This window comes from Acinonyx jubatus, chromosome E2 (genome assembly GCF_027475565.1).
Source record: "Acinonyx jubatus isolate Ajub_Pintada_27869175 chromosome E2, VMU_Ajub_asm_v1.0, whole genome shotgun sequence".
Taxonomy (NCBI): domain Eukaryota; kingdom Metazoa; phylum Chordata; class Mammalia; order Carnivora; family Felidae; genus Acinonyx; species Acinonyx jubatus.
The window spans coordinates 1,863,244-1,885,819 of record NC_069396.1 but is presented as its reverse complement, the minus strand read 5'-3'; the positions used below and the strand labels follow the sequence as shown (position 1 = coordinate 1,885,819).

The following is a 22,576-nucleotide window of genomic DNA, read 5'->3' as shown; positions in this document are numbered from 1 at the left end:
CACCTGGTGGAGGGTGTGGGGTCCACATATGCTCCAGGCGGCCCCTCACTCCCACCTAACCCCAGTGCTCCCAGCCACAGGCACCGGGGCCACCGAGGGCAGTGTGAGCTCTCCCTGCCCGTCCATGGCTCACCTGGAACCCCCCACCTGTTGTCCCAGTTCAGTCTCCCAGAAATAAAGACAACTGGGCCCAAGGCCCCAACTGTAACTGCTTCCTTCAGGGACCCCCAGTGACTGGATTTGTCTTCCAAACCTCCACGGGAGACGGGCGCTCCCACGTGGTCCGGAGGCCTGGCCGGGACGGGCCCCGCAGCCCCTGCTCGGCCGGTTCAGGGAAAGCCCCCGGCGGGCCCAGGCTCTGCTCTTGCTTCTGTGCAACAGCCTCTTCCGTTAAGTCAGCTGATCATTAAAAACCACGTGCAGACACAGTTCCCGAGATAGAAGGCTTTGCTGCGTAAAAAGCACGGAACCGGCCCCGCTCCTTCGTGTCCGTGTTATTTGTCAAGTTTTGTCTACTTACAACCTGAGATGTAACTTCCTGTTCATAAACCGTCCCCGGAGGTCACCTCTGGGGCTGGGATCACAGGTGGGTTTCATGTTTTACTTTGACTGCATCCCAGGCCTGTTTGAGCAACAGCATTACCTCCACTGTGATGACAGCGAAAAGTTAACACAAAAACAGCCCCTGACCTGAGATGCATCAGGAAGTCAGGTGGTTTGTGGGCGGACGGACATGTGATGAAGCGAATGTGGGCAAAACGCTCGTGGTAGGATCTGGGAGGCAACCTCGCGGGCTCTCCCTGTGCCGACCTGCCAGTCACCGTTGGAAAAATTTCGTGACGAAATATTGGGGACAGTCAAAAAGGCACCGCTTGCCGTCCCACCGTACCTGCGAAAACCAATTCCTAACATTTATCCTTACTCGTTTTCTTTACGGATTCCCATCTGGGGATGTTGCAAATGTCTCGCTGTTTCAAGAAGGTGATTTCTGTTGTGAAGATTTTCAGGTCTCAGGAGGGGCCCCGAATGCCTTGAGCGACAGGAAGCTTCTAGTCCACGATCGACCAGCAGCGCGGACGTGGCTGCATGCCGGGCTAAGGGCACAGACTCTGTGGTTGAATCCCAGCTGGCTGATTTGGCAAGTCACGTGGCCGCTCAGCACCCCCGTCTCTCCTTCTGTTAGAGGACAGTATGACTAGTACCCTCGTCCCAGGATAGCTGTGTGGGTGGGACGGGCAGGATGGCCTGGTCCAGCGTGAGCGCGGGGAGTCCCGTGCCGCGGGAATCCTTTCTCTGGGCAGCCAGGCCGGTCTGCCGCCCTACCAGTGAGCCTGGCAAGTGGAAAGCACCCACGTCTTTGGTGCTAGGATAGCGTCTACGAACCTCTGCTGGGTACGCGCGGTCATCCACCGTGTGCTCCGAGCCCCACGTGTCCACTGCTCCCCAATGGAGGTGGAGCTGCTTTAGCCTGTAGTGGTTTTCCAAGGGGCCGCCGCTGATTCCTGGAAAGTGAAACCAGCAGACCGGTGTGTTAGTTTGTCCGTTGTCGTCGTACCGGGGCTTGTCGTGACAGTGTCTATCTACCCTGAGGTCACACAATTTCGCTCTGGAGAGATTGATGTCCTGCTGAAATGACAAACAGGAAGGCGGGCCCCGTGCGAGGCGGCACCTTGTCTGTTCACCCCTGTCCCTGTCACCGAGCCCCAGCTGGCCCACAACAGGCTCAAGGTAGATGCCGGAGTGGATGCAGAGGCCAGTTCTGCCACCAGGTGGCGGCAGGGGGCTCAAGCCCGTTTGGTGCAGCCGTGAAGGTGAAGAAAACCATTTCTGAGATGCACACCAGTCCTCAAAGATTTCCAGACTTTTCTTTAATAAAAAAAATAATGATGTCTTTTGAATGAAAAAGTGGCAGCTTAAATTCCATCACCAAGACGAATACGTAATGAGCGGGATGCTCACCTAAGCAAATCCCGAGATATAACGCGCTACCTTCCCGTCAGGCTGAACTGAATGCAGCCCATGGTCAGTCTAGTCTCACCGTATGACCAGACTTTATGGGAACACCGTTCTTGCTTTTAACTGAAGGGAGCACGTGCTACTGGGCTGGAGACCCCAGCAGATCCCCGGGGTGGCCTTACCCACATCAACGCCTCTGCGTGGCGAAAGCAGGGAAAACATTTAGTGGTGTGGCGGATGCTATGACAGTGTCAGAGGCTACTGGCGAGGGGTGCTTTCTATCCTGTTTTTGCCGTAAAAAGTATAAGAAGCAGAAAGCACTGAGCAGATTCAGTTCACGACTCTGCCCTCGACCAGATCGTAGAGCTTCCCGCCGTGTTTCTTCACTTGGAAATGAGCGTTGTTGGTCTAGAACAGCATTAGGGTCTCACCTAGTTGAGAGGCCATATGGTTTTATGAGGTGATCTACTCTCCCGAGCACACATACATGAACGATATATCAATTTTTAAAAGTACACAGAAAGAAGCGTATACAACACTATAAGTCACAAGGTCTGAACGTACAGGTGCCCACGGCACACACAGTGTGAGGAGCCTCTCCGCAGGTGGGAAGGCAGGACGGATGGCAGTACCTCCCAGCGGGTTCGAATTGCGGGGCTTTAATGGAGATTTTCTGCGGCTAAAAGTACACAGGGGGATGATTTTTTCCCCGGAGGGGACATGATGCTTGGGCCCACTGGCCCTTGTAGCTTTGGGTCCCATCGTCATTTACTAGGGGAGGTGAGGCAGGTTGTTGGTAATCCCAGCAGTGGGAGCTGGGATTTGAGCCCAGATTTCACACCAAATCCCACGCCTTTTCCACTTGATCCTTCGAAGCAGGAAACACGATCTGAGGAAATTACAGGACCATGAACTCGGGCAGCGGAAACCTTTGTGCTTGTTCCCGCCTGGTGTCCGTGGCACGAGGGGCGTTTGCGGCACTGGCCAGCCAGAGACCTCGCGCCACCAAAGCACACCCATCAGTGACCAGGTGGCAAGCCTGAGGGGTGAGGGTGTATCCCACCAAAAACACCCCTGTAGAAAAATCTCCCGGGTTGTGAACCACAGAGAGCCGGGGGTGGGAAGCCGCTGCGGTGGGAGGGGCCTGTGGGAACCCCCACTACTCCTTTCTCAGCCCTTGAAGAGCTGTAGACTCAGACTTTCTTACCCTCCGCCCGTGGACGTGGCTTCACGCTCTCCCCTGAGTTCTTCACCGAAGCAGCCTCCCGCCAGCGGCCTCCTGTCTATCTGCTTCCACAAAGGAATGAAAATGGAAACCCATCCTTCGGAATCCTGGGGCTCAGGCCCCCCTCAGAAAAGAAGGGTCCTCTTCAGCGGGGCCTCCGGGACAGGTATCTCCTTCATGCTGACATCTGACCCTCCGAAGATGAACATCACTATCCCGGGCGGGCCGGGGACCAGGCGGGCTCATAACACAAAGCCCAGAAGGCTGTGGCGCCTCCTAGCCTTGTCATATGCAAACACAGACAAGGAGATCAGCAAATGGTGAGCTGGTCTGAGAAGATAAGTGAGGGGAAGGAGGTGTGGGCAGACAGAGGAGAGTTTATAGCCTGGGCTGGGCTGGGGGGGCGGGGCCTGGGCTGGAGGGGCGGGGCATGCTGAGGCAGGCTGGCGGACACGCGTGGAATCTGCGTGGAATCTGGCCGTTTGGCCAACGCAGGGCTTGGTCTCCCTTTCGGCCTTTACGTGCACCTCAGGAAGAGTGAAACAGCGGGCCAGAAAACACAATTTCTATTTTCAAGACCGCCCTAGGTCACCCGGCGACCCCAGCCCAGGCCTGCCTGAAGGTCCAGCCCCTTGGCTTGTGTAGCCAAACTCCACCCCCTTCCCTGCCAGGAAAGTTAGGAACTCAACTTACGGCTGCAGCTCTGGATAAAATAACCTCAAAATGACTTTTCATAAGGACAGTGTACTGTCAGGGTAATTACCTTTCATTAGACAACGTTACAAAGCAAGCCTAATTCGCGAGCTGGGGGCCTTTCGCTTGCCAGGCCCCACGCCCCAGACTTGGGCATCGGTGGGCTGTTTTGCACCCAGCTGTCTCCCTGGGCAGGGGCATCGAGACGTGATCGGGGAATGACACCAGCAGCAGCCAGACCCTCCAAACACCCCGAGGAAGCTGACCCCATGCTGAGATCTGCCGTCCCCAGAGGCTATGGTCTCGGTGCTTACAGCAGTCGCTCTTAACAGCCATCTATTTGTAGTTCGGTGCTTTTACCAAGATAAGCAGGCTTTTGGCAGGCACGGTTGTTTTAAGGCTTAAAATAAGTACAAGAGAAGTTTGAGATGCTCTAATTAGTTAACACTGAAAATAACACAACATCGCCAAGTATCAGCCTGTTCTGGGTGCCACCCTGGGATCTAACGAACGTTCCGAAGCTGTGGCACACGAGAGCTAAGAGTTTGCATGTGTTCCCTGGACCAGGAAGACCTCTGTCATTCTCTCAGCAAGTGGGAACCTCAGCTGGCGGCCAGCACACCATCCGGGCTCCAGCAGCACAACCCCACCCCCTAGGATCCTGCGTAAAGGGAATCCAGATTGCTCTCTGGTAGTTACGTTCTAAGATCATCACGTATTGGCTCCAGTTTTAGGGTTTTTTAAAAATTTTTTTCAAGGATTATTCATTTTTCAGAGACAGAGAAAGATAGAGCATGGCAGGGGGGCGGCTAGGGGCAGAGAGAGAGAGAGAGGGAGACACAGAATCTGAAGCAGGCTCCAGGCCCTGAGCTGTCAGCACAGAGCCCGACGCGGGGCTCGAACTCACAAAACATGAGATCATGACCTGAGCGCAAGTCAGACGCTTAACCCACTGAGCCGCCCAGGCGCCCCCTTTGCATAGGCTCTTTTGTTTCTCTGAATCTCGAGACAATGACACCTACTTCGTCGGCACACGGTGAGCATCAAATACAGGAATGCTTACAAAACGCCCCCGGACACGGCCCCTGGAGCCCAGAAGGGGCTCTACAGGTGGTTGCACTTTCCGTTATAATTACTGGTATTACTGTCATTACTAAAAATATCATCACCATCAAAGCAGAGATATGCAGAGACCTGAAGCCGCCACTGTCACTCCCCAGAGAGGACCCACAGACCTCGACGGGCAAACGCACTTTAAGAAAGTGTCCGTTAGAAGGGGCTGGGCCAGCCCCCGAAGCACAGAAGAAGTCGACGCGCCTACGATGCGCCGCACCCTCTACGAAGCACTGGGGACCAAGAGGGAACGAGACAGATGGGGCCCTGTCCTCTCGGAGCTCGGAATCCGCAGGGACAGGCAGTCAGAAAATGCGTAGTGAGCGCGAGCAGTTAGGAGCGTCGTGGCGGGCACGGGGGGTGGTGCTCTGGGGCCCTACTCCACAGCGGAGTTGTGGGAGCACCACAGCGGGCCTCCCTGAGGAAGTGGGGCTTCCGCTGAGCCCTAAGGATGGAGACAAAGAACAACTCTAGGCAGAAAGCAACAAGAGGCAGGGAGGACGGGAGGGAGAGAGAGCAGGCCACCGAGGCGGCCCAGACGGAGAGTCCGAGGGGCTGCGGCGTGGGGTCTGCACAGGGCGCGAAGGGGCAGGTGCGGCAGAGGCCAAGCCGGGCACTGTTGTCAACAGACCGAGTGTTCCTGTCTTTAAAAGCAGACGCGTCACGCAAGGTTTGCCCAATGCCATCAAGTGTTTGATTCCTCAACTGCCCTGGCCTGACTCCAAACTGTCCTCCCGGGAAGGCGTGCAAGGGGGACACGTGCCTGGGTGTGGGCTCGAGCCCCTTCCCAGACAGTGTCCCCTCTCCCGAACGTGTCCCAGGGGTCCACTGGCTCAGAAGGCCCTAAAATCATCCTTCCGAGGCCTCCCCGTGGCTCCTCGCAAGTCCCTTCTCCCCCCAGGGGTCTCCCCCCTCCCCGTCCCCTCCCAGATGGTCTCCCCTCCTCCTCTTCCCCCTATGCCCCTCCAGGCCACATGCTCTGCATACTCTCTACAACTGGCCCTCTTCCTCTTGGAGATCTCCTTCTGTCCCACACACCCCTCCTTCTGCTGCCCTGAGGGCCACACAGGGTTCCCGGGAGGGCGCCAGCCGGAGGAGGGCGCGTGGGGAGGGGTGCGGGACGGGCGGGGGCTTGCACTCAGCACCCTTGACGTGGGTCACCTTTCCAATTTATCTTTCCGTGTACGTCCCAACTCGAGATGTCCTTGCGAGGGTAGACGGCGCCTTGGGCCCTCAGCGCTGCACCGGCTCGCGGAGTCCTTACCGGAACTTTGCCGAGAGAACACGGCATGACCTCTCTGCCGCGAACGTCCAACCGGAGCTTCTTGGGCACAGCAAGAACGATTAATTCCTGGGTGCCCCTCAGAAGCAGCGGTCAGCGGCGTTCCAGCGACGGAGAGCAGCTACCACACTGGGCATTACGATGTGACAGGTGGCCCGGTGAGGATCCCCCTCCCGTTTCCAGGTTGATTCGCGTTAAGTGGAGCGTTTTGTCAGACAACTGCCCTCGACACCAAGGGCAAAGCCATGACGGACCCACGGGAGTGGTCGGGGAGGGTTGGACCAGACGGGGGCTCAGACTTGCCATGTTGGCTGGGAGCTCCCCTCGGCCCCTGGGCACGTAATCTGTTCCCAAGCCTGAGGAGCTGGTGGTCTGGACAGATGCAGGGAGGAGGAGGAGGAGGGGGGCGGGTGGGAGGGCTGCCCCAGCCCTGTGCAAATGAGTCTCAGTCTCAGGGGAGGGAGGGTGTGTGTGGAGAAGAAAGAAAGAAGGATGAAGGCAGGGAGGAGAGAGGGGAGGCTGGAGCGGCGCAAGGAGGTGGGGGGGAGGAGGAGAGGGCAGAAGGATGGCTCTGGGTTCTCGGGCCTTCCCAGGCAGGGCTCTCATTCCCGCTGAGAACCACAGAATGCAAGCCCGGAGAACCACACTCCACCTGACCTGCAAACAAACAACTGCCTCTGCCCTCCCAATACCCGTGTCCAAGGACCAAGGGAGGAGACAGCAGATAGATAAGGAACGAAGGTGGAAAGAACTCGAACTGGATAGACCGCCGACAAATTTGCGGGACAAGATAACTGCTCCGGGACATTTCAGCTCCATCAAGGCGGGACTGTGGTCGGCGCAGCCACACGCCTCTCCTCTCCATGAGGCCCAGGACCCCCTCCCGGAGTCCCCTCCTCCCCCAGGGCAGAAGCTTGGAACTACCTCCCGCCTCCCTGCAGGCGCCTCGCCTCCCGCAGCAGGTGGAAAGGTCCCCGGGACTCGGGTCCTGAGTGGGACGATGCCGGGGACAGAGAGATAGCAGAGTGGTTCCTGCTGCCGTGTTCCTGACCCGACTCCGGGCCCCATCACCCGCCTGCCTTCCCAGAAGGGAGCCCCGGATTCTTCCAGGCAGCTCCGTTTTGGCTTGTGTGACTCGAGTCAGCTTCTCTGGCTCGCACCTGATGGTCCCCACGGATGGAAGTGAAGTCTGCAGACCTCACCGCTCGGCGGGCCTGCCTCCACTCCAGGAGCCAACGTCCACTGAGCGCCTGCTGTGTGCACCGGGGGCTGATCTCAGTGGTGAGTGGCCTCGCGCTCAAGGACCCGGGCCCAGCTGGGATCTCTTGGCACTGGCCGTGGTTACCAACTGTCCTTTGGGGGATAAAAGGCTGTTGTTGGCCCCACTTTACAAGTGACTTAAAATTCACTTTGACGTTGGAAGGAGCATTAATGTACCTGTGGCTCTGGCACCCGACGCCTCAAACTGCCCATCACTGTCCTTGCAAGTGAGGGACCCCCCACACGGGCAGCTCACACGTCAGGATGCCGCCGACCCGCCTGCAGTTCCAGATTTTCTCCCTCCGCCAGCTGAGTGGGTCACACGGAGTCCCCCGTGGTCAGAAAAGGCCAGACCCCGCCTGGCCGGCGGCGGCTTCTCCGCCGTCTCCGTGCTCCCCCTAGTGGAAGACGTTAGACGCGCACATGGCCCGAGCCCCGCTTGGGTCATTTCATTTAGGAACAAAGGCAACAACCATCATCGAATTGTTAATTCAGCTCCCAGAGCGCCAAGTGCTTCCCAGAGCCCTCCTTAATTCCTCCGGAGTCAGGCGGACCTTCCCTTTACAGAGGAGTAGACTGAGGGTCAGAGAGGACCAAGGATCAGAGAGTTTAGGTGACTTGGTAGAGCTGATGGCCTGCTCCGCACGCTTCTCTCCCTCTCTCTCTCTCTTTCTGCCCCACAGCAGGACCCTCACCCCCATGCTGTACTCCCCCTGCACCTTCAGGAATACTTGTGTGGCCTCTGGGTGCAGAGACGCAGCACAGGGGCCTGGCCCCCACAGGACATGGGTCTAGTGTGTGGGACAGAGGTGATTTCCCCTCTGTGGCCTATCCCACCCACCCCCCCCACTCCCCTAGACAGGTGCACGGGGTGGGAACAGGGATAGGGCAGCAGGGCACCTGGCCTCCCTGGCGTCAGGCTCTACCCTGCGAGGCTGCAGAGCCCTGGCTCCTTTTCTGTGGACGGCGAGCACGGTGTGGGGTTTGGAAACAGCTCTCGGCTGAATGTTGGATAAGGGCGTCCCCTCTCCACGTGTGGGAACATTTTCTATTTTGGGGGGGGTAATTGCGAGGATCCAAGGGGATAAAAGCTGTACCCCGCTCAGCACATGGCTTTGCCACACGAGGAGCACCCGGCCACGTCCAGCAGCAACAGCGACTATGGGTCACTGAACATGCGTCTCTTTCGCGGCCTCTGAGCGCCCGTCTGGCAGACTGGGCGGGCGCTGTCACCCCTTCCAGAAGGATCGTCCTTCGGGACTGGGCAAGAGGGCTTCCCGGGAGAGGGGGTGTGTGTGGGGGGAGAGGAGGCCCTGCCTTTGCCGACTGTCCTCCCTCGCTCCCTCTGCTCCCAGGAAGCGCTCCCCCTCCAGCGCCCCTGCACCAGCCCCCACGGCCCCGGGCCCGGGCCGTCAGCTGCTTCTCCAATCCCTTGGAATGCCCCGCTGTCTCCACCTGCCATACATCATCCCTGGCTGGCGCTAATCTCCAAGCGCGCGTATTCCTCGCCCTCTGGAAAACAACTGCCGGACCCTTCCACGCTGACGGAGAACGTCCTCAGCCTCCCGGTTATGCTTCTGTCTGAGTTTCTGGCGGTCACCTGTTTGCGTAACCGGGCCTGAGTGATCACAGATCCTGCAAAATTACTTCTTCGGCGAGTGCCTTCCCCACTCACTTCCTTCCCTGCTCGTGGGGCACTTCCTTGCCGTCGATCCAGTGTTATTTCTGAGCTGTGGGACTGTCTCCCTTTTCTCGTTTGCTTGCCGCAAACGTGTTTTAACGGGCTCCAGTCTTCAGCTGCGTTTTTCGTTTCCTTTGCTCCTGACAGTTCCCAATTTTCAGTGGCGGCGAGCAAAGAGGACGGGAGATGTGGAAACAGGGAGAGAGCCTGGGAACCGAGCTGGGGGTGTGGGGCATGTGAAATTGGGGAGGAGACCGAGAAAGGAAACTGGGTTTTTGGGAAAATGACAAGTAAAGGAAAACCAGATTGGCCTGGGTGGACACGAGCCACGGGGGGAATTATCTAGTAATTTATATGGCCAGAGAGAGACACCCAGATAATTCTTTCGGTCTGTGGCGGTGGGGGGGGGGGAGGGGGTGGCGAGTCCCTTTGGATCAGATTGAGAAGGTGGTGCAGAAGCCAGAAAGTGAGGGTCAGGCCCAGGTCAACGCACAGGCCTGGCTGCATCAGGGCACAACGGTCCTGAACGCTGACGGCCGCCTGACTCGGGTGGGCCGGGGTCAGTGCAGGGTCAACAGCAAGCATGCCAGGCCCGGTGGAGAGAGCTTGGGGTGCGCCTCCCAGCCCCGGCCACCCTCTCTTCTGGGCACAGCACCTTGCTGCAGGGCGGGCTCGTCCTCCGTCACCGCGTTGTGCTCCAACCGCCACGCGGGGCTTTGAGGGTCAGCAGCCCAGGCCTGAGCTGTGATCGCCGGGGCAGGGGCGCTGTCGCTCCAAACCGCTCAATCCGGAGGGGGAACCAGAACGGCAGGTGTGTCTCTGGCCCGGGATGACCCCACCAGAGCGGAGCAGGGGCCCCAGGGAGGATTCAGCTTCCTTCCACCTTCCGTTCCATTCTTTCCATTCCTTCTGTGGGACGTCTGCCACCTGACTCAGCCACACCCCGGACTTTTCAGGATCTGAGCCGATACGTTTCCCCTTGTTCGCTTCGGCCAGTCTGAGTTGAGTTGAGTCTCTGCCACGTGCGACGGTCTTAGCCGGTACAGACGAGGCCTCGTTTGGAGAGCCCACGAGAGCTCAGAGGCAGCAGGGACTGTGGCGGGGGGAGGGCCTGGGTCAGTGACACGTGGGACCGACTGGAACTGGGCCCTGGGAGATGGCCGAGTTCTCCTCCCCGCCTGGGATCAGTGACTGTTGGAGACGGAGGCCGGCCGTGCCTCAGTGGAGTATTTACACCAGGGCAAGCGGGCAAAGCTGTCAATGGCTTCCGGTCCCTCCCCCAAGCCCTAGAGGGCCAGGTGCCAAACCCTTGCCAGCACGCCGCTGGCCAGGCTCGCCTGGGCTCGGCTTCCCCGAGGACCCACCTGGGGTCTCCAGGCCCCGTGCTCTGACTGCCCACCTCTGTGGGTCAAGTGCAGCGTCCCCCCGGCCCTGGGCCTCAGGGACCCAGGCTGCCCCCGCATCGCATTTGAGCAGAAAGCGAAAGGAGGGAGGCGGCCGGTTCCCAGGTGACTCCCTTCCATTTCTGCTCTCTCAACTCGGTCACTTTTTTTGGTCTTCTGTATTAGGGCTCTGGGAAACAAGGGGTGGAATTATCATTACTCAAACTGACTTAAGCAAAAAGAGAGATTTATTGGTCCGGGGGCTGCTTTGGTCTCAGGCACAGCTGCATTTAGAGGCTCCGACAAGGGCCTCAGGCCTCAAGTTTCCTCGCCCCTCTTGGCTTTGCTCTCCCCTGAAGACCGGCGGGCCCGGCTCCCAGCTGCCCCCGCACAACACAGGCAGGAAGATTCTTTTCCAACGCCTCCCAGGGGAGCTCTGGCGCTCAGCGGTCTGACCGGGGTCGCACGCCCGCCCCGGGACAGATCCCGGAAGCAGAGAGAGGCTGCCGGGGCTGGCTGTGCCCAATTCTGAGTTACTCTTGGGGTAAAAATTCCAGAGATTGAAATTCTTGACCAAGAGGAGGCCGTGAGCGGTGACTCTGGGGATAATTACGACCTGTGATAGCCTAGTTCTCCAGCCTCGAACCTGAGCCTGAGCTCCCGTGGGGTTCAGAAACATCTAGAGCCCAAGTCACAGGTGCTGTTAAGACGCCCATACAGAAATAACAGCAACAACCTCACCCTGGAAGCATCACAGAGACATCCCCACTCCACCTGTCAGGGCAGTCGGGTGTGGGCTTGGCCGGCACCCTGAGCAGCTGCTGGCTCGCTGGGGACCTGACCATGAGCCCAGGACCTTCTCCTCATGTGCCACGTGGGGTCAGCGCCTTGGCTTCACGCCCGACCTCTGTGGATGTTGGGTGCAGATTTTTCCCAGAGAGAGGTCACGCTTGTGAAGTTCCCTGCTCTGGAGAGCACAGAATCCTGTCGTGCGGGCTCTGTGACTTCTGGCCATGGACATCTCTGTGCCTCATTTTTCTTATCTGTCAAATGGGAGCCAAGACCCATCTCAGCAATCCTCAGGAGTACTCAAGTTTCTGTAAGCAAAGCGTTGCCAAGGAGAAGGGTCCAGCAAACAGCAGATGTGGTGACTCCAGTGGGCTTTCCAAGCAGCAGGAACTGGGTTTGAACCTGACCCTCCACTTGCCGCGCTTGACCTTGAATGAGCCACGTCTCTGGGCCTCTGTCCTTGAGGAGAATGAGGAGGCAGACGCTGTCCGCTGTGGTGTCTGCTTAGGGCCATGCTGTTATCCATTGGATGGAGGTACTTTTTTTTTTTTTAACGTTTTTATTTTTGAGACAGAGAGAGACAGAGCATGAACGGGGGAGGGACAGAGAGAGAGGGAGACACAGAATCGGAAGCAGGCTCCAGGCTCTGAGCCATGAGGCCAGAGCCCGATGCGGGGCTCGAACTCACGGACCGCGAGATCGTGACCTGAGCCGAAGTCGGACGCTTAACCGACTGAGCCACCCAGGTGCCCCTGGAGGTACTTTTGAAAGAGGATGTTCACTTGTCTGTGCGGCAAAGCTTCCACCTTCTAGAAAAAGCATTGCAATTTACCCTGGGACCACTGCTTCCCGGAGCATGTGGTCTCGGTGAGGCTATCACTCGGCGTTACAGGTGCTCCACTGACCAGCCACTGACGAGGTGCCACGCTCAGCCACCACACCCTTTCCCCTGGGAATCTGAACAATTTTTGTCAAATGTATCCTAACAATGCACAGGCAGGAGTCCTAAGTGACCTTCGAAGCTTTTTGTATTTTATGACTGAAAGGAAAATAAACCTATGTAGATATCAGTAAGACCCATAACTGCACATAATAATTACACGGGAGGAATATGAATTCTAGAAGAACTCATCCACAACCATATCTGTTTTTCTCAAAATTATTACTACATTCACATAACTAATAACCAAGCAACGAAAAGTTCAGGAACTATTATTCTTTGTTCAGTCTTTTCAACTTGCTGCATAAGGGGCACCTGGCTGTCTCGGTCAGTAGAGCATGAGGCTCTTGATCTTGGAGTCGTGAGTTCAAGCTCCACATTGTGGGTAGAGTTTACTTCAAAATAAATCGGGGCAGTTGGGTGGCTCAGTCGGTTTAGCGTCCGACTTCAGCTCAGATCATGATCTCACAGTTGACGGGTTTGAGCCCTGCGTCGGGCTCTGTGCCGACAGCTCGGAGCCTGGAGCCTGCTTTGGATCCTGTGTCTTCTCTCTCTGCCCCTCCCCTGCTCATGCTCTGTCTCTGTCTCTCAAAGATAAACATTAAAAAATGTGTTTTAAAAAAACAAAAGCAATAAAGTTGCTGCACAAAAAATTTTTAAAATGGTACAACCACATTGAACCTGGAAATTCAATTTTAGTTGTTCCTTGGGAATCCGGACTTGGAAGAGACCAGCGAGGGCAAAGAAGGCGGCCCACTGAGTAGGTGAGCACACACATCGCTGTGCCGGGCAGCTCCGGTGCTTTCTAGGGTCTGAGAACACAGCTTCCCCTTCTCTCCTTTGAGCCCATCTCATCCTTCCCAGAAGTTCCTCTGTGCGTGCCTTGGCCAGAGTTGGCGTTTTGCTGCTACCCCCCACCCCCCCCCCCCCCCCCCCCCCCCCCCCCCGCCTTGCCGGCCTCAGCGAACGCCATGTGAGAGGCGTGCCCGAGGGTCACGGTGAAGACCAACCTGGAGAAGCCCCCACCCCGCAGCTGCTCCGTCCATCGGAGGCAGGCCGGTTGAGTCTGGGCCTCCGATCACCATCCAGACCCTCTCCCGGGGCCCCCGGGAGGCTGGCACATGGGCTGCACGTGGCTCAGGGCGCCCAGAGTGGGGGCTGTGGCTGCTCGCACACTTCCAGGCCAGGTGACACAGAATCAGCGTCAGGACAGAGCCAGGACGCAGGGCTGACACCTCCCGGTGACGGCGGGAGCAGACTGACAGTCTAGGGCCGGTGCTCGGCTCTAACGAAGGCTCCGCAAGCTCTGCGCGAGGGCAAGGCCGCAAGCAAGCTCCCGCTCCGGCGTCCTGCTGCCGGTGACCCAGGAAGGCGGACTCAGGTCAGCAGCCAGGGCAGGTGGCAGCAGCCTGCTTCGGGAGCTGGTCCGTGCGACGCCGTGAGCCGCTGACGGCTTCCCTGTGGAGGCCTCGTGTCTTCCTCCAACAGCCTTTGAGGCGGGCGCCCTGCTCCCCACTCCCGAGGGGAGAGTTGAGGCTCCTCTGCTCCCTTAACTCCTCATTCGAGGTTCATCCATCAGTTTACTGAGCACCTGCGACGCTCAGCATAAACTAGAGGTCCTGCTCTCCTGGGGCTGGCGTCCTCGCAGGGCGATGGTGGGGAAGTAAGATGACTGGGTGCGTGGAAGGGGATGGGCTGAGGGCTGGCCCACGAGGGAGCTGGGCCGGGGGTCCCCAGATTCGAGCACTCCCAAGACTCAGTGTAGAGCCGTCCGCGTGGCTAAGATTGATTACGGCGAAACGACGCAAGCACATTCTGTAGACCGCGCTGTCTGGAGGAAACCAGGCGCCGGCCTCCAGAGCCCTCTCTCGTGGAGTCACACGGGACACACCGAGTCCCCCCAGCATTGAGCTGTGACAACACGTGTGAAGTCACGTCCACCAGGGAAGCCGGTGAGAGGCCTGCTGCCTAAGGTTTCCACTGGGGGCTGGCCGCGTAGCACCCTCTGCCCGTCCGCGCGACAATCCCCGCTCCCAGAAGGAAGACGGGCGTGCGGCATAAACAGGGTTTATGACGATACCGGCAGGTGCTGAAGGAAGGCCAGACGGAATCCTGCAGCAGTCCCGACGGAAAGCAGGGGTGGAAGGCAGCTTCCCAGACCTCACGGAGTCCCTGCTCCGCCCCCTGTGCCTCCCAGCCGCTGGGCGTCCTCTGGGCAGGGACCAGCGAGGGGCCCGGCTCTGGATGGCCTGCCCCGGCCTTGGTACAATTTCATTCTGCCTCTGCTTGCGGGCCCCACCCCCACCGCGCCTCTCTCCCCCACCTGCTCCGCTCTCCTCTGTGACCTGCCGTACATGTGCGTTTCTCTTGGCACATCGTTTCTTCCCGACCGGCCCCCAGGATGTGCAGTAAAGCCGTGCAAGGGTCGGGCGTGGGCATCATAATCCTTAAAGTGAGTGTCACCTCCCTGCCCTGCGACGCTGAGATGCCTCTGTTCTTTGCCCCCAAACACCACGCGTCAGCAAAGCCCCGGTCCCCTTCTCTGCCCACCCCGTAGCCTGGCTGTGACAGGCCCCGGCCCCGGCTCACCTGACCCCTCAGTGGAGTCGTCGAACTCCACCTGGAAGAAGTAGCCGGTGTTCCAGACGTAGAGGCAGCTCTCTGCGGCGTAGGAGACCATGAGAGGCTTCAGCCGCGGGTCGTAGACGCTGTCCCTACAGCGGATGTTGATGGGGGACTGCCGGGTGCCCCCCGGCACACAGACGGGGCCCTTCCAGAGGGGGTGCCCTGGGGTAGAGAGAAGGAAGAGAAGGCCTCCACTGATGCACTGGAGTGATTGGTGCCTCAGGGCAGGTGGCCTCGTCACAAACGGGGCCCCAGAGGAGCCAGATCTCTGGAAACCTGCCCAACGCGGAGCCCGGGGGCCACCAGATGCCCAGCAGCCCAACCCCGGCCCTGCACGTGGGGCCTTCGCTTCATCTCCTCCCTGAACCCTCCCCCCAAAACTGGCTTTCCCGCGTGGCATTGATCTGCTTTGGATCCGCGGTCATCGTCACGGTGTGGTCACGGGAAGTCCGTGCCCCCACCCCCACCCTGGGGCTCCAGCCCACAGGGGTCACAGGAAGTCCGTGCCCCCCCCCCCCCACCCAACGTGTTACATTTGCACACAGGGCTGCCAACCACGTGCACACAGTCTCTGTCCCCAGTGAAAGGGCGTTGCTCATGACCGCGCACCATGAGGTGAGGCTGCTTAGATCCTGAACGGGCTCCCAGGGCCTGTTCCTGGCGGCCGTGTGCCTCCAGGGCGAGGGCCGCGCAGCAAAGTAAGTCTGGTCTTTGCGGACGGAAGTGATAAAAGTAATGCGGTATCTTCTTCTCGCTGACTCAACCCTCCCGCCGTGGGTCAAGCACCGGCCTCAGTGCCAGGAAGGACGCATTGAACGGATCTGGACCCTTCCCGCTGCCCGGCTGAGCCAAATCCGGGAAGCCTCGCGGATGCATGAGCCACAGGTGCCAGCTCACGTGTCCGAGAACTTGCCGCGGCGCGCTGGCAGGCGTTAACGCTGCCCCGAAGGGCCCGCGTGGGCCGTGTCTGCCATGGCCAGGGTGCAATGCTCCCGCCAGCACGGATGTCACCAATCCGGCCTGGGGAAGGGACGCACTCCCTCGGCGAAAGGTAGCTCCCGTGGGTCCCGGGGCGTGGCCAGGGAATGTGGGATTGAGATGACTCTGGAACATTTTATAACGCTGTCAGTGTTCTCTCTAGGCTGAGCCACCGGTGACTTTCGGTCACTCAGAGGTCCCCTGACCCACGGTTTCTCTGCCTGCGGTTCCAGCAGCTGGCGGTCAACCGCAGTCGGGCAGCGGACGATCCCGCTTCTCACGTGCTACCGGGTCACTGATGGCCTAAGGTTCGGTCACTCATCCCGCTTCACCTCATCGCCTGGGCGTTTTATCACCTCACGTCATCGCCAGAGTGAGGATAGTGCGGTAAGGCTGCGGTGACGTTACTTTGACTACGACGTTCCGGTTTTCTGTTTTATTATCGGTCCCGTTGTTCACCTCTGTGCCAAATTTATAGATTAAACTTACTGTAGCTATGCGTGTTTAGGAGAAAACAGTCTACATAAAGTTCCATCCCTTCTTTCCAGAATCCCAGGGGCTCCTGGAACGGCCCCCGGCCCCCGATAATACACTGGGGGGGGGGCGGGCGGTGTATTTAGTAACAAACTCTCTTTATCTCCCAGAGGAAATGTTCTGTCAAATACCGACGCACAAGACGCTAACATGAGGCACAAACCTCTCAGGAAGCTCCAGTCTTCCTTTGGCGGAAGAGACTGTCCAATGTGGTGTTCTGAAATCGCCGTGGAGCCCTGGGGTTCCCCTGAAGGTAGTTTGAAGACCAGTTGACACAAAACGTCACTCTGTCCTGCACACGGGTGTGGGGATGTGCGAGGATGTGGTTGGTCATAGTTAGAGATTGGAGCCCACCTCACATTCCCCAAAAAGGAAGTGGTTAAATACGGAGGTATCCATGCCCAAGGTGACAGTAACAACAGTTAGTGCCTGGGACGTGGTTCCACGTTCTAGGCCGGTCCATCCCCGGCCTCCTCTCTGCCTCCCACAGCGCCGTGTGATAAGTACTGTGATTTCCTAGGGTCAAGGGGGGAAGGCACCTGCCGAGGGGTCCGGAAGTGGCGGGGCCAGGGTTCCGGTCGAGGGGCTTGATGTTCGACCCGGTCACACCAAGTGTAAAAGAAGGGAAGGTTGTGAGGATGTCTCCAGTCGAGTCGAGAACACCCAGGTGCAGATCGACATGTCCAGTGGGGTCCGTGTTTGCTTCGGTGAGAAGCCTTGTGAATGCGTGGACCCATGTCCTGTGCGTGGAGGAAAGCGTCAGAGGTGAGCCCTGAAGCACACCTAGCGGTGGCCTCTGGGAGCTGGGCTCGGAGGCCGGTCAGGTGTGAGCGCCTTTCCGTGTGGTCTGAAGTTTACAGGTAGGTCCAGGGCAGGGCCCAGCGTTTTCCTTCCGGCTCCCGGTGCCCACCTTGCTGCCATCCCGGGCACCCACTCCGAGTCCGAGTCCGGAACGTTCACTGGGAGCCCACTGTGCACCGGGCTTTCTGCACGTGGTTCCGTGTCTACATGACCCTGTGAGACAGGTGCTTCTCCCATTTTACAGACAAGGAGACTGGGGCCCAGGGGGCATGAAAGCAGCCGGCCCCGCTCTCACCTCTGACAAGAGTCACTTGTCCCGAGTGACCACACTCAGGAGCCACCGAGAAGAAGCCCAAGCTCTTCCCACTGGCCAACCTGGACGGTGTGGATATTTTAGGAATGAAAATCAGAAGTGATCTCATCAGCCAGCCTTTTTTTTTTTTTTTTTTTTTTTTGGACAGAGAAGAAATCTGAGACCCACAATGAGGGAGGTCGCAGAATGTTAAGGACACTGCCGTCAGGGTGCGGCTGACCCGGGGCAGTCTTTGGTTGGATGATGTGTTTGTTTTTTTTTAAATTTTTTTTTTTTAACATTTATTTATTACTGAGAGACAGAGAGAGACAGAGCATGAGCAGGGGAGGGGCCGAGAGACAGGGAGACACAGAATCGGAAGCAGGCACCAGGCTCTGAACTGTCAGCACAGAGCCCGACGCGGGGCTCGAACTCACAAACCGTGAGATCATGAGCTGAGCCAAAGTTGGACGCTTTGGCACCGAGGGAGCCACCCAGGTGCCCCTGGATAATGTGTTTACTGCACGTTTGCTGAGAATGGTCTCTGCCTGAGGGGTTCTGGAGCTCAAACGACTGGCTGGGACTGGTTGGCGGGGCTAATTTCTAGGGGGCTGGATGGTCCTAGTAACAACCCATCCCAGGGGGCACTTGCTAACTGTCTTCTTCTGAGGGTCTCACCCTCCTGATGGCTCCGCAGAACAGAACTTAAAGGAATTGTCCAAGTTCACCCACAGGAAAAGGAGACAGACTGGGAACCTGAACCCCAGCAGGCCGGTTCTAACGCCTCTCATTTTGGAAGACGCTACAGAATTAGCCAAACATCAAAGTGCACCTGGGGAAATCTGAGGGCCCACTTACCAGTATCAGTCTGATTTCTCTGCACACAAGGACCCTGTGAGCACCTTCGCTCCGGCCTCAGCGGATGACTGCGGGGGGTCCCCCACATCTGCTTGACGGAGACGGAGAAATCGGACGACTTCCAAAGGCTCCTGCCCAACACCAGGGTCCTCAACATCTTCAAACTGCTCCCCTCAGAGCCCCGTAAACACAGGGTGATCTTCCTACCAAAGCTCTCACTTTGGTCTGGACGATCGTGGAACGGGGTTAGCCTACCTCTTTTTGTAGAAACTCACCCAACCCCCTGATCCCGAAGGTTAAATTTCAACCCGTGCCTGCCCCTGCTTCTGGACGATGCTCAGTTTGGCATAGGGGTGGGTGCCCCTCGACAGACCTGTGGCCTTCACCGTGGCCGGCCCCTCGGTTCGCTTTGATCTGGTAAACAGCAGAGTGTGCCGGGGAGTCAGGAGCACACAGTGGAGAGCGCACTGCTCGTCCTGGCGAAGAGGGCAAGAGGCAAATAGGAGAGAGCAAAGGCCTTGTTCCTGGATGTTGACCCCTAGTTTGGAGCCGTGTCGTATGCATGTAGGGCCAGGCACAAAGCCGTGCCGTGTGTATGTGGAGGGAGTGGCAGGTTCCGGAGCGCAGGGACAGGAATTAGGCAAAGCACTGCCGAGGTGGAGGGGCAGGCGGGCAGGTGACCCCTCTCTGCCAGGAACAAAGAGACATGACCTGATACAAATTTGTTCTGCCTAAACTAACACATCCCGGCTGGCCCAGAGCGCTCCCAGGTCACCGTGTCAGCATGGATCCTAATGCCCCCCTTTTCATGCACATAGAATCCTGGACTCTTAGATCTGGAAAACCCTACAGAACAGGGGTTTGGAACCTTGGGTTCACGTGTGGGTTCCCAAGAACCCTGTTGGTCACGTGCACAGAATTTTGACCTGGTCTCTGGTGGCCCCTGCGTCTGCCTGCCTTCCTTGCAACTCTGGGATACACGTGGTTTTCTTCCACAGAGGCATTTTGCAAGGGTACGTACCCTTGGGTAGCTTCATTCATTCATTCATTCATTCATTCATTGACTTCTGCCCCAGTTCCCTCCTCTGTAAGGTAGGGAAATAATAGCACTAACTCCACTATGTTGCCCTCAGGGTTTAACGAATCCATCACTCACGCACTTAGGAGAGAGGTATTTCTGTTACCGATGCCCAGGTCAGCCTTCCAGGCGTTCTAGGAGTTAGCTGAGCCCTGAAGGAACGCGGGTTTCCCGGGCATCGGGGACCCTGTCAGCCAGCACTCCGTAGCCCTTTTGCTACGTAGCCCTTTTGCTCAGCCCTTTTGCTGAGCCCTTTGCTCTGAAGGGCATGCCCTTGGCCGTGCTCAGCCAGTTCTACCTCTATTTGAGGTAGAACGCCACACTGGCTGTCCCCGTGGTCCTGGGGTCTCCCTGTCCTTCCTGTAGCCACACGACAGAGCTCTGCTTTATCTAGAAAATACTGCCAACTGAGCCTGCCCCACGCAACCCTCCCAGCCGACTCAAACATCAGTTCAGCCACTATTACAGTAGAAACTGAAATGTCTGCCATCAAAAGAGATAGAGAAGCCATTTACATGCATGTTATGAAAAATGTTTCAAGTAGGTCAAAGGTGAAAAATGAATGCCTCTATCTTTTTGTGAACTGCGCTCTGATAGCAGTTTCTTGTGGCTCTTTCTGGAAATCTCCACGACATAAAATCTTCTCTCTCTCTCTCACTATTTTTAATACTGGAGATAATCATATCCTATGTAAAGGGTATATATGTGTACGTATGTATGTATATAGATACAGATGTAGTCACTTGATAATTATCATGAATAAGCTTTTACATCCATGCTTTTTGCTTGTTTTTTTTGAACTATAGAATACTCTGTGAAAAGATATACCATAATTCATCAAATCACTCCCTTTACAGATGGCCTATTTTTTTAAATTTAATGTTTATTTATTTTGAAAGAGAGAGAGAGACAGTGTGAGTTGGGGAGGGTCAGAGAGAGAGGGAGACACAGAATCTGAAGCCGGCTGCAGGCTCCAGGCTCCGAGCCGTCAGCACAGAGCCTGACATGGGGCTTGAACCCATGAACCGCGAGATCATGACCCAAGCCAAGGTTGGACACTTAACCGACTGAGCCACCCAGGTTCCCCTATTTTTTTTTTTTTTGTCTTATAAATGACACTGCATGAACATATTTGGAACTCCCACTTTTGACAACCGTGGGTCCGAGGACAAATGTATTAAAATAGTTGATACAAGTGCCAACTTACTCTCTTGAGCGAGCGCACCATGTCCAATTCTCACCCACTTTCCTTGTATTTTGAGCCAAAGAACCTCATGTTTATCCAAACCAACGCCTTCTAATTCCTTAGTATCTCCTTTGCACATAAAACACCAATCAGTGGCCTTCATAGGATATGTTGAAATTATCTGCCGGAACTGAACGTTTCTCATGGGGAGTCGTGATGGTTATTTTTCTGTCAATTTGGCCGAGCCACAGTGCCAAGATATTTGGTTGAACATTATCCTGACTGTTTCAGTGTAGATGTGTTTTTTCTTTTTAATGTTTATTTTTGAGAGACAGAGACAGAGCACGAATGGGGGAAGGGCAGAGAGAGAGGGAGACACAGAATCTGAAGCAGTTTCCAGGCTCTGAGCTGTCAGCACAGAGCCTGAAGTGGGGCTCGAACGGATGGACTGTGAGATCATGACCTGAGCCAAAGCTGGACGCTCAACTGACTGAGCCATCCAGGCGCCCTTCAGTGTAGACATTTTTTGGATGTGATTAACATTTAAGTCAGTGGACATGCTCCACTGTGGGCGGGCCTCATCCAATCAGTTGAAGGCCTGAATAGAACAAAGACTGACCTCCCCTGAGCAAGAGGGAATTCTGCCAGAGTCTCCCTTTGGGCTCTGCAGGTCTCCCCCAGGTCTCCGGCCTGCTGCTCCTCCCCCCCATCAGATTTTGGACTTGGCTAAGCCTCAGTCACGTGAGCCAACTCCAGACTGTCCTTCAAAGTCCAGGAAGAAAAGATAGGAATTTCTATCGTTATTTCCTCTCTCACTGGTCATAACTTCTATTTTACATGTTTAATAGAGCACACAGTAATCGTACCTAACACACAGGAATGATTTATTCGTAAATACATATGTGTTGGAGGACCACGCCAAAAGCTTTTTATAGAGCAGACTGTGTGATCAAAGTGTGGAGCTCGCTCTTGTGTGAGACGCCTCGAATTTCTTGGCATCACTCTCTCCAAAGAGGGCTTTATTCTTACGTGATAGAAATTCACATTCATTCCTAAATGCAACTGAAGGCTCTCCAAAGTACTTTAAGATCTCCAAATGATACATACACTGTCCATAAAGAAATTCTGTTCTAGTTGGGAAAAAAAAAAAAAAGAAGGAAATAGGAAAAAATGCTGATTGGACAAAAATCTTGCAAATACATGCGAGTTTCCACGTGCATTTTGTCCACAGTAATCTCTTTTGTTCTCCGGGGATTTTTTTTTATGGTACAATTTTGGGCACACGCTTTTATTGATTTTATGGATTTGTAAACCTGTTTCCGTGACCTGAGCAGCCAAGGGGATGCTTTGTAGTGGAAATCTCTTGTTCACAAGGATGTTGAAACTCAGCAGTGCTATTGAGATATTCACCACCTGCCTGGCTTAATTACACCATCTCCTGAGTCAAATGAAAATCAACGGATCAAAGGTGCCTGGGAGCCCAAGAGAAACACTTTCTCCTCTTTGTTGAAACATACTCAACCTTTCCTTCTGGAAAGTACAAATCAACAGCTTCCGGGAGAAAAGAAACAACCATTGGACAGACATCAATGTTGACACCACTGCTCACATGGGCTTGGGTGCCGCTTTTGGGTCTCGTGAGAGCCCTGGGACACTCGTGCTAGGGGCAGATGCTGTGTATGCGTGCCTGACACCTGGCCCCCTCCCTCTGATAACATCACCCGAGTCTTCCCGGGGACACTAGCCCTCCCCCACTGGCCATCCATGGGGCTCAGGTCAAGCTGACCCCATCCCTGATGTATCTCGGGTTTGGCCAACCAGAGGGAAGGTCATTTACAGGTAACCTGAACTGACCAATCAGTGTTAACTCCGGAAGTTTCGCTGCAATTATGGGGAAAGAGAC

General features: G+C 56.4%; 1 protein-coding gene across 11 annotated transcripts in view; it reads right to left on the bottom strand.

The window, feature by feature from the left end:
• The window catches only part of CA5A (carbonic anhydrase 5A), a 34,315-nt gene extending 14,630 nt beyond the window's left edge, over window positions 1-19,685 (bottom strand). For 3 of the 11 annotated variants that reach the window (XR_003426313.2, XM_027076393.2, XM_053210477.1), the window contains exons 1-3: window positions 18,410-19,683; window positions 14,911-15,108; window positions 1,384-1,502 (exon numbers count right to left, since the gene is read on the bottom strand). Coding sequence is in view for 9 of the 11 variants with exons in the window: in XM_027076393.2 (XP_026932194.1) it covers window positions 1,384-1,502; window positions 14,911-15,108; window positions 18,410-18,566 (474 nt within the window). In the remaining 2 variants the exon portion in view is untranslated. Of the gene's footprint in view, window positions 1-1,383; window positions 1,503-3,558; window positions 7,623-7,706; window positions 7,928-14,910; window positions 15,109-18,409 lie in introns of those variants that run through there. The other 8 variants (XR_003426312.2, XM_015070599.3, XM_053210478.1 and 5 more) reach the window with 7 other exon arrangements.
• Window positions 19,686-22,576: the final 2,891 nt, after the last annotated feature.